The 12,309-nt window shown below is 31.0% G+C and overlaps 1 protein-coding gene across 3 annotated transcripts in view; it reads left to right on the top strand.

Moving 5' to 3' along the window:
- LOC134718844 (dynein axonemal heavy chain 6-like) overlaps window positions 1-12,309 on the top strand; it is a 69,383-nt gene that overhangs the window by 32,284 nt on the left and 24,790 nt on the right. For all 3 annotated transcript variants that reach the window (XM_063581635.1, XM_063581634.1, XM_063581632.1), the window contains 10 exons: window positions 174-463; window positions 1,091-1,262; window positions 1,992-2,155; window positions 5,474-5,605; window positions 5,916-6,076; window positions 6,407-6,557; window positions 7,845-8,026; window positions 8,303-8,489; window positions 11,212-11,366; window positions 11,853-12,033. In XM_063581635.1, the coding sequence (XP_063437705.1) occupies window positions 174-463; window positions 1,091-1,262; window positions 1,992-2,155; window positions 5,474-5,605; window positions 5,916-6,076; window positions 6,407-6,557; window positions 7,845-8,026; window positions 8,303-8,489; window positions 11,212-11,366; window positions 11,853-12,033 (1,775 nt within the window). The remainder of the gene's footprint in view (window positions 1-173; window positions 464-1,090; window positions 1,263-1,991; window positions 2,156-5,473; window positions 5,606-5,915; window positions 6,077-6,406; window positions 6,558-7,844; window positions 8,027-8,302; window positions 8,490-11,211; window positions 11,367-11,852; window positions 12,034-12,309) is intronic.

Below are 12,309 nucleotides of genomic sequence, written 5' to 3'. Positions count from 1 at the left end.
TCACTAAAGCTACCTAAAGATCAGAAGAAAATTATGGTCAAAATCATTCACAAGAGCATCATCATTTAACAACACATGGTAACCTCTTGATGTCGATACTTTTCTTTCATTTGTTTTGAAAAGTTATAGTTGTTTATTTTATTTTATTTAATTGCTTATAATGACTTTTACAGGTGCTCCTCATGGCAAACGTGTGATAATTTTAATTGATGACTTAAACATGCCTAAACTGGATACTTACGGCTCTCAGCCACCTATTGAACTATTGAGACAATATCAGGACTTTGGTGGCATGTACGATCGTGAAAAACTTACATGGAAAGAAATTCAGGATGTAACTTTAGCAGCCGCCTGTGCACCACCTGGTGGTGGCCGTAATAATGTGTCGCCAAGATTTTTCAGACATTTTGCTATGTTTGCTATTCCGTCCCCATCGGAGCACAGTCTTAAACATATGTTTACAGTAAGTGTGTATTTGGAGTTTAGTATGGCATTCATTATCACTGAACTAGTGTATATATATTTGTTTAGGGGCCAGCTGAAGGACGCCTCTAGGTGCGGGAATTTTTCACTACATTGAAGACCTGTCGGTGATCTTCTGCTGTTGTCTGCTTTATGGTCGGGTTGTTGTTTCTTTGACATTATCCCCATTTCCATTCTCAATTTTATTAGTACACTGCTGAAAAATGTAAAGGACTTTGGATAGTTTCATTGTTTGTACCTCAAAACAGAAATAATGTCACACCATTCCATTTGTTGAATTTCATCTATCATGTTAATCATTATTTGTCCACTACGATTTCTACATTATACAAATATTTGGTTCAATACTGACATTTCTGCTATTATTTTTGATGATCAATATCATCTCTTATAAGAGTATATATATATAAGACTAATGGGTTTATGACTCATTACTGCAGTACATTTCAAAAAAGCTTTCTTATCGTTCAGTAAATAGATGCTGAATTTTTTATTGACTTCCAATCAACTTCACTGTTTAGAACCTTTGACTCGTGCTATATTTATATGTTTAACCAGAATCTATTATCCAGACATGTAATATTCATGAATTTATTTTACATTTCAGCAAATTATGGCAGGTTTCTTAATGGACTTTCCAACAGCAGTACGTCACTGTACAGAGCCTATTGTACAGGCCGCTGTGGAGATATACTTCAGAATGTCAACAGATCTGCTACCAACACCAGCCAAATCTCATTATGTCTTCAACTTGAGAGATTTGTCAAAATGTATTCAGGGTAGGTCTGCATTATCTCCCCTTAATTAGAAATAAAACAGTTAGGCTTGAGAGATTAGTCAAAATGTATTCAGGGAAGGTCTGAAAAAAAGTTTTAAAAAGAAAAAGAACATCCATAAATATCGGTTTGAATAAAAGTAAAATGGCATTTGTAGACAACTAAATTTAGTAAATAAAAATAGCATTTGAATTGGAATTTCTTAATAGTTTGAAAATAGATCTAAAGATACAATACTGTATTATGAATTTAAGAAGATGAGTATTATAATCTTTAAAAAAAGAAGAAAATTCACATCTGGATTGTTTATAGTTTTGTATTACATTGGTTGCAAAGAATTACATTGATTTCCTAGTGAAATACAAACCAATAATTTCACATTTGAAATAAACGTGGTTATTTCACTCTTTGACGTCATACAACAATAGGCGTTGTCAAGACGTCGATAACGATGGATCAAAACAAATTGTGAATGTGTAGAAAAACAATATTGTTCCTCACATGTTTTACATTAATTTCTTTGAAAAAAGCCATTTGCCAATGTAATAAAAAGAATAACTAATTAAAGAACTCAAATATCGAAAAATATTCAACTTGTGACCGAACAACACTGATAATTAACTCATGCACTATGTGCATTCGTGAATTAATGTGTTTTTCGGTTACTCTTTGAATATTTTTCTCTATTTTAATTCTTTGGTTAGTTATTCTATAATTATTTGCTTATTCTAGGTGTATTACAAGCTGACACTGGTGTAATTAGAGATGGAAAACAAATTTTCCGTCTATTTTGTCACGAATCGATGAGAGTGTTCCATGATAGGCTGATTAATAATGAAGATAAGATGTATTTCTACCAAATCTTAGCAGATATGGCAAATAAACATTTTGGTGAGGTGAGTAATCTTTGATTGAGAGCTGTCTTCACGCCGAGTGGCAGCCCATGCTGGTAAAATTGCTCTTGGGCCTGTAAAAATCAGACCTACAGGCCAACAGAATCTAACTAAAAATTTCCAAAAATTGAGCTGCAGGCCTGTTGATTTAGCAGTTCAGCGTGAAGACTGTCAGAGAGACAGAATAGTTTAAACAGTAACAATTTTACTGCACAAGATGTGCATTTCCACAAATTTGAGAGTCCAGATGTATTACAAACTTAACAGAGCTGATAAAACAAAACCAAAAAAATGCCAAAATCAGCACAAGGCATCAGATCTCTACATTACAGAGATGCATTTCTTAATTTATAATTATTTTGAAACAGCAAATTTTAAAAACAGTATTGTCATGCCAGTGCTCAAGTAATGGTGACTGGAGTGGTGATAACTTCTTGGACTAAAGAAGTTAAGATTAATTATACGCCCGCTTTAGAAAAAGAGGGGTATACTGTTTTACCTCTGTCTGTCTGTCAGTCCGTCAGTCTGTCTGTCCCATGAATATTTTTCGTCGCATTTTTCTCAGGACCTACAATACAAGGATTTCTGAAATTTGGTTTCAGGATTTATATAAGTCAGCTATACCGTGTATTGCGTTTTCAGATTCATCACTCGACAACTTCCTGTTTTACGAACACTTGCATATTTTTACACTATTAATATTATCCACTTGCGGCGGAGGTATCATCAGTGAGCAGTAGCTCGCAGTTTCACTTGTTTTCGTTGACTTACTCTGGGACTAAGGAAGTCAATTTAATTTCCGTTGATGTTTTCAAAATAATGTTTTATTAAAAAAAATTATATTTCCCTGTTTTTGTTCCCAACTTAAAATGTAAGGGGTTGCTGTTAGGCTATTCAAGACTTTTGAATGTTTTGAAATCACCTTAGGATACATTTTTATGCCTCACCTACGATAGTAGAGGGGGCATTATGTTTTCTGGTCTGTGCCTCCGTTCGTTCGTCCGTCTGTGCGTCCGTCTGTGCATCCGTTCGCTTCAGGTTAAAGTTTTTGGTCAAGGTAGTTTTTGAAGAAGTTGAAGTTCAATCAACTTGAAACTTAGTACACATGTTCCCCATGATATGATATTTCAAATTTTAATGCCAAATTATAGTTTTGACCCCAATTTCATGGTCCACTGAACATAGAAAATGATAGTGCAAAGTTCAGGTTAAAGTTTTTGGTCAAGGTAGTTTTTCATGAAGTTAAAGTTCCATAAACTTGAAACTTAGTACACATGTTCCCTATGATATGATCTTACTAATTTTAATGCCAAATTAAAGTTTTGACCCCATTTTCACAGTCCACTGAACATCGAAAATGATAGTGGGAGTGGGGCATCCATGTACTATGGACACATTCTTGTTTTTATTTAAAATTTTGCGTTGATATGTCAAAGCTTATTGTTGAATATGCCATTTTGTTATCTGTCTTAAACCAAAGGGGAAATGGTCTCCCAAACATAAGAGTTTTGCAAAATGCTAGAATGCAGGTATTTTGGAGAAACACTACAGTGGATTTGAATATCTGTTAAAGTTGTTTTCCCTTCTTATATTAAAAGTTTTAAAATTGAATAATTTTTCCAGACATCTGTTTTTTATTTATTTAAAATATCTGATGAACTTCTGACAGATGTATAATTGGAAAGGATGCAAAATAAAGTATGAGGTAAAATAACTGGTACTATGCATGTATGATATGAAATATTGTATTACATATGCATGAAGCAAAGAGCAGGTTGGGATAGGAGGCTTAAGCATTTATAAATTATAATAATTTATATTTATTTAAAATACTTATTGAATTTCTGATAGCTTCATAGTTGGAAAGGATCAAAAACTAAATTTCAGGTAACGCAACTGGTGCATTGCAATGTATGATATAAAATATTGCACTGGATAGGGCTGTTGAAATAAGGGAGCCAAAGCATTCAGAAATGTAATAAATGTGTTTCATGCAATTTGGGCTGCACATTTGGTTCATGGTGGTTAGGGTTCATGGAAAATTGCATATGTGTTCAACAACTTGTGGATATTAAGGTTCATGGATAATTGCACTTGTGTTCAAAAAGTTGTGAAAACATTGTATAAAGGTTCATGGGAAATTGCACATGTGTTCAGAACTTGTGAATAATAAGGTTCATAGAATATTGCACATATATTCAAGAACTTGTGAATATTATGGTTAATGGAAGAAATTGCACATGTGTTGAACACCTGGATTTATTTTAAATTTTAGGATGCTGATATGCCACCTGTGAAGAAAAAATCTAATGTTCTCAGCCTTCGTTTGGGCAGTTCAAACAGAGTAAAAAAAAACTTGTTGACTAATATTTTTGTAGACAAATAATTTTGTTTTGACACTAAAATTTCTTGCATAACAAGAGAATAAAATGAAACTAGATGTTTTTGGTAGATGATTTTTTTTTAAATCCCTTCATTTACCTGTTTAAAGATATCTTTATTGTCTGGGTCTGGACGTTTTTTTAGTAGAAGTAGTATAGTAGAAAACGGTTGATACAGCAAAAAGATTACATTACACTGGTCATGTCGTGCTTAGTATCGTCAAGGCAGATTCTGTTAAAACTTAAATAAATTTGATTTTTATGTAACTGTGAGACTAGTATTGGTACCATATAAGCATGATAAGTGTGGATTATAAAAAAATAATTGGTGTCATCCCTGAAGCAGTATTTTCTGATTAGCAGATTCATACAGATATCTGTTTTACATATAAAATATTATGAGATATTGAAGATTATTTAGTGCATGATAATATGCATCATTCATGACAAGTAAACATTAGTTTGTAGAAGCTGAAGAATGAGTAGATCTTTTAGTAATACATGTATTTTATCAACAAAATATTTATTTAATAAAAATTAGTTATTAGGAGGTTAAGAATGTGTAGATATTTAGGTAACATATATGGCTGACTAGCTCAGAGGGAATAGATTTGCACAAGGTTTAGCTTTTTCAAACACTGCAAAATAGTATGTAGTGATGACTTTGAAATAACATAATGAAGAATCATTTTTTTTAATCACTGTTACACTTGTTTCAGATGAAAACATAATTTTCTTTCTGTTTTAAGTACTGTGAATTAAAAATTTGCAAGACTTTTTTTTACGATGACCACCATTTAAAAAAAACTATAGTCAAGATTTGGTTGAGATCTGATGAATAAATTTTAAAATGTGAAAAAAAGGTTACTGCATGGAATATGGTAACTAATTTGACTGCATGGAATAAGGTAACTAATTCAAATGCATTGTTGTTTTACAGACAATTGAACCAGAGACATTCCAAACCAATCCTATTATATTTGGAGATTTTATAAAGATGGGAGCAGAAAAACAGGACCGTATATATGAAGAATTACCTGATATGAAAAAGTTAAAGAATATTTTACAAGATGTAAGTGTTCACAGACTGGCATGTTTTTCCTTAAGTGGGTAGAATTTAGTCAAAGGGAGATAAACCTTGAAATCAGTAATGGGCTTTTAATAGTCAGTTCCTTCAAAGCTTTTGATTCCTTTAAGGATTTCAATCCAAAAATTATTTGAAAATAATAAAAGTAATATTGACATTGATAGACTCTACCTCGTGAATTCTAGAAGATATTTTGCAGTACATGTACTTATAAACTCACATATCTAAAGTTCTAAATTTACAAGTAATTTTATTTTTGAAGTCTAAAAAAAATATTTGTATTTAATTATTTCAGTATCTAGATGATTTGAACATGCAGTCCTCCAAGGAAATGAGACTTGTATTTTTCATGGACGCCATTGAGCATGTGTCTCGTATAGTTAGAATGATCAGACAGGAGAGGGGTAATGCTCTACTGGTTGGTGTTGGTGGAACAGGGAAACAGTCACTCACTAGGTTTGTTATTCCCTTGTTTTTTGTAATGTTCTCTTAATCTTGTTTTGTTCTAATTTAAAAAAAAATAAAATTTATTAATATATAATTTCTATCTAAATTTTGTAAAATAAATTGTGCATTGTCTTCCTTTTGTTAGTGTTAATACATCACAAATTTTATAAAAAAACTCAATTTAAAAAAAATGATATTTTCTTAGGATAAAAAAAATAAACAAATTTGTTTTCATGTTTGACATGTTTTCGGTTGTCATGACATCCACTTGTCTGTGGGACCATGACAATTAATTTCTAAGTCAAGAGTCTATTATCATTGGTTTGACATATTTTGTAGATTGTCTTCACACATTGCTGGCTACCCCTGTGTACAGATTGAACTGAGTAGAGGTTATGATTATAATGCTTTCCATGATGATATTAAGAAATTGTATGATCTTGCTGGAGTTAAGAATCAACACACTACCTTCCTGTTTACTGATACACAGGTGAGTCAGTTAGGGTTAAATGTCTTATTAAGGTGGTACCCAACACTTTCACTAAAATTAGTTTGGCTTGTTTAATTTTCATTAAATTTTGACAAAGTATTTACTTTGACCCTTTGACAAAAATATAAAATTTCAAAATATTTGAACCTACCGATTTATCAGAAAAATTACACTGGTAATATAGCAGTTTGACAAACACTAATTTTGATCATTGAGAAGCTAAATATTCCCTTAACAACACAACGTAATTAAAACGTTTAGCTGATTTTACAGAGTTACCTCCCTGTAGTGTTAGATACCACCTTTAAGTTCATTCAAATCAGCTGTGGGAAAATATATTTTGACTTGGTTATGTTCCAGACCGTATGAGTATTTGGACCGTATGCGTACTATTTCAAAATACGCATACGGTCGGACCGTAGGCGTATGGTCTGACTAATATTAAGAAGTTGGTCAAGTTTATTACATACAAATGTATATAACAGATCAAAATATCTTATATTTCAAATTAATATAAAAACTTCAATTATAGTAATTGAAATAAAAACTTAATTTATATTTTTAATTTTTTTTAAAATCAGGCTTATTTAATCTGTTAATCTCCTGTATGAAGCATGTCAGTAATTCATTAATTTCAGCCAAGAATTCTCATTGAAATTATCAAAAGTAAACATAATGTGGCAGGACAATTGTTGAAGAATATTTAGGAACTTCACAAAAAAGTGCATATGCAAAGGAACATGCATGAAAAACATTATCACGTTCTTTGTTGAAGCAAGTGTCACCTTGGGTCAGAGTAACAAAAAAATCAAACAAATATTCAATTTCAATTGTTCGCTTATTCACTTTATCCATCTCATTGTAATGATAACAATTTTTATAACGTATAATAAGGATTTTGATTAATATTTGTTTAAATTTAACCCATATGATCCCAAAACAGGTATGGTCAGCTGGACCGTACTCGTACGGTCCGACCGTATGCGTATGGTCAGACCGTATGAGTATATGTATATGGTCCGGACCGTACGCGTACGGTCCAAATACTCAAACGGTCTGGAACAGTCATACAAGTCAATTTATCTGCTTATTCAACTGAATACTAAGCACCTTATATCTCCCTTACTTGTAATATAATTTCAGAAAAAACTAAATACCTATTTAATAAGATACATTTAGAGTCAACAAGAGATGTTAATTGCACAAGAACAGAACTGAAACAAAAAGTCAACAGTTTCTCAGTAATAAATGTGAAATAATTAAAATTTTATAATTGTTGATTTTCAGATTGTTGTAGAAGAATTTCTTGAAGATATCAATAACGTACTTAACTCTGGTGAAGTCCCTAACTTATTTGAAGCTGATGAGTACGAGAGATTAATCATTGGCTGTCGTCCTGCTGCTAAGGAACTAGGTATACCAGAAGGCAACAGAGACGCCATCTTTGAATTCTGTATAAATAGAGTCAGGTAAATGTTATGCTTAGAAGCATTTCTTATAAGGAGTCTTACACAATCTACACTAAATTATATTCACTGAATTGTTTTCAATTCATGCTTATAAGATGGCGTATCTTGGGGGAAAAAATGAAAGAGAAGATTAAATAATGGAAAGAAATGAACAGCCACTGTAAGATTTCTAATACAAAAGATTTTTAATACAAAGAAACAAAGGACCAGAAAAGGCTTTATCTAACATGAGACAAAGAAGTACCCGAATAATAAAGTGTAACTGTTTACTTTCAGAAATAACCTGCATATAGTTTTATGTATGAGTCCCGTAGGAAATTCCTTCCGTACCAGATGTCGTATGTTCCCATCACTCGTCAACTGCTGTACTATTGATTGGTTTACAGAATGGCCAAGAGAGGCCCTGTTGGGGGTATCAACATCTTTCTTTGAGAGTGTTGAACTTGGAGATGATGGATTAAAGGTATGAAATGGAAACAAAATCTATTTTGAAGGTCAAATACAGATCATCAGCTATTTCAGTTCATCAATTATCCCCATATATAGATAACTTACTCTCAACCACCTAATTTTCCTGTGTGATTTATTTTTAACAATCCAAACAATTACATATTATTCCAAAGGCACAATCATTAAGGATATTACTATGAAATATATCAATATTAATTTATAATATAGAATTGATGCTTTGAAAGAGTTTTTTGAAGTCATGAACATTAATAACAATCTGTTAAAAGTCAGTTGATGTTATAGATGTTTCAGAAATTTAGGTTTTTCTTTAAAAAAAAGTGTGTTGAGATGTTTTAAACAAAAGTACATGGTGTATAAATTCATAACACAAAATAACTACAGGCTTATGATCATACATTTATAACACAAAATCATTATGCACACATAGAAATTTTAAGTTTTACACAAAAACATTACACCCATATGATCATGATTTTATTACACAAAATAATTATGTGCACTTGATTTTAAATTCATGACACAAAATCACTGCTACACTAGGGCCGTATTAATTCTTTGATATGCTTTCAAAATTTTGTTCCAAACCATCATTAGTTTCAGCATAATGTATTTATACTTTCCAAATTTGGATTTTTTGATAAAATTTAATAATATGGACTATTTATTAAAGTGTACAAATAAAAATATGCCATAGAAGAATAATTATATGCTATTTGTGCAGGGTTTTACAGTGGTAAGCTCAGATTCACTCAGATTCTGGTGAACTGTGCATGTTTAATATACATATCATACATATATATATATATTGCTTTAATGCACTTTAGCAGGGTTAGAATTAGGGTAGGGTTGCAATATTGGGACTAGAATGATGACTGACACCATTAGATTGGGCGAAGAGTTTAATGGAACAAAGTATCTTAAATAAATGAAATTTATCATCTGACATGTTATAAAATTTGCATTTTTGAAATCATTCATAAAAAATGAAAACACTGATGGAGGCCAGATATTCCCTTTTGATGACCTTTTTACAAATATTGATATAAATTTTTCTCGTCTTTTTTTAATTCATTTAAGGATTTATTAAAAAAAAAAAATGCTAATTATTTAAGAAATGAATTAATATGGAAATATATCATCATATCAAAAAGTCATTTACATTATCAAGTCAGAGCAGGTATCATATTATTACAAGACATTAAGTCAAAACTGAGCGGGAAATTTTGTGCAAGTGACAATGCTTTTACTGGACATCAAACACGATTGAGGGTTTCTCAAGTAAAATAGCAAATTGTATTTAGAATGTTATATTCTTAATATATATATATATATATCTTCTACCTTTCTATCGAATACTCAACATTATATTAAGAAAATCGTCAGTAGAAAGAAATGTTAGTTCCATGTCTTGATTGGAGTGTAGTTACGTCAGAATTTGAAGTTATACTGTGGATTCATTTATTTTTCATGTGTACCAATTTTCGCAGATTGAACAAAACTTGCACTTTTGTGGACATTTAATTTCGTGGTTCTGCCAAAGTCTGCATACAAGTCTATGAGCATTTGTAATTTGTTGAACATTTAAATTCATGGTTCACCTGTACCCACGAAATCCATGAAAATTTGTATCCAATGAAAAATAATGAATCCACAGTACTGTGGATTCATAAATATTTGTGGGATACCAATTTTTCATTGATTTTGTGTAAACCACAAAATGATATTCGCTATGGAACACAAGTTTAAGTAACTTTGATAATAAACAAGTCATGAAAAAAAAAATTATATTGCAATTTTTTCATTAACCTTGAAAATTTATTTAAAAAGCAAGAATCCACAGTAAGAGATGACATTACGCTACACTGAATATTTAAAGACATGGCACTAAAATTCTTGACAAGAAAAACAGCTGTAGATGCATGCATACAGACTGCATAAGTTATAACTGGAGATCATATACAACTTGGGTCATTGGAGCACAAATAGTGTACAATGGATGGGGAAAGATTACTATCACATTGTACTTCTGTCCAAAGAATTAAGTCATCATATACGTGATATAGTAAATTGTATATCCAACTTTGACTTATATTTTACACTTGAATGATTTTTGTTGATTTTTAGAAGTTAATTGCACTATTATTTATTTTCAAGATAGTCTTAGATAAAAATTGTTCCAGAATTAAATGCATGAAAGGGTTTCTTAAAGACTCACGACCACCTTTAAATTTCATGAATCTTACTAAATTCTAAGAAAAATGCAACCATCAGTATTAAAATGATTTGAGTTTCTCCTATCTCTCGATCCGATAAATTTCGATCCGATAAATTTTGATAAGCTCTAACCATATTATTGCTCTGTTATTATATTGTACGAATGAAGAAAAAAAGAAATCTTTGTGAATCCATGCACATCTTTAATATAATATATTTGATACTGTAAATTCAGAAATTATTGTGTGCATTCAGTATTGCGATTCTGTCATTTAAGTTTAAAATGTGTTTTTAATTTTTGAAATATTGAGAAAAATCCTGTTTATATCATGTAAAAGGTATCAAAATGCAAGTTTAAATTATTACGATTATAATTGTGTCGCATTTTTGCAAAAAGTAAAAACCTTACAATAATTTCTGAATTTAAAGTATATTAAAGCAATGGTGTACATATCAATGTGTTAATTTTCAATGCATGTGTTTTTCCTTGTAATTTTTAGAGCAAGATAGCAGAGATGTGTGTCGATATCCATACCAGTGTTAGCACGATGGCCGAAACATTCTACTCGGAATTAAAGAGACGTTATTATACCACACCTACTAGTTATTTAGAATTGATTAATCTTTACTTGTCCATGCTGAACGAGAAAACTAAGTGAGTTTACTTTATATTTTGTTTCTGGAGCTAGAACACTTGCTGTTGTCTTCATTTATCAAATATGAAAGTAAAAAGAAATATTTTTTGTGCCATGATGATTTTATGTCAAAGTATGGTGAATAATTTCAACGATAAATTTCAAATGTACCGCGAATCCTGAAACAAAGAAGTATATAAGAGCGTCCTGTATCCAGGTAACAAATTAGGCAATCAAAATAAGGAATACTCTGAACAATTTCTTCTGAGTAAATGTAAACAGTGATTCATGTGGTAATTATCCATTTTTATAAAAAAATAAAAATTGCACAAAAGTTTTTTTTAATATTTCAATAACTTTTATTGTATAGCCATTTATAGCTGCAAAAACAATAAAAAATCAAAGTTATAAAACAACACTTTGGGTCTTTTGCTATTCTGCTTGGAACTGTTGAAGGGGTACATTGTTCACACCACATCTTCTATTATTCAAAAATATTATTTCAGAGCTTTGAGGACTGCAAAAACAAGAGTACAAAATGGTCTGGAGAAATTATTGGATACAAATGTACTTGTTGACAAAATGAAGAAAGAGTTAGTTGCCCTTGAACCTGAGTTAAAGAAGAAATCAGAGGATACCAATAACTTGATGGAGAAACTTGTTGTAGATCAAGAGGAGGCTGATAAGGTATGACAAGTCACCGTTTCAGAATCTAATGCATTATGGGTAATTTTTTCAAAAGCGTACACCAAAACATTGTGTTTGGTTTTAAACGTGATAAACAATAGAAAATCAACAATTGACGTAACGTTATTTTCATTTTGGTGTACGAAAAATTAGATTACCCATAGTCCTTTAGATTCGGAAAAGGCGAATTTCAAAGTTAATGTTAAAGTTAAAGCATATTATCAATTTTCATGTGTTGAGAAGAAAAAAAAAATTGTGAATACTATATGGTTTATA

This window comes from Mytilus trossulus, chromosome 5 (genome assembly GCF_036588685.1).
Source record: "Mytilus trossulus isolate FHL-02 chromosome 5, PNRI_Mtr1.1.1.hap1, whole genome shotgun sequence".
Classification (NCBI taxonomy): domain Eukaryota; kingdom Metazoa; phylum Mollusca; class Bivalvia; order Mytilida; family Mytilidae; genus Mytilus; species Mytilus trossulus.
Note: the sequence above shows the minus strand (reverse complement) of the source record. Positions and strands in the feature narration are given on the sequence as shown.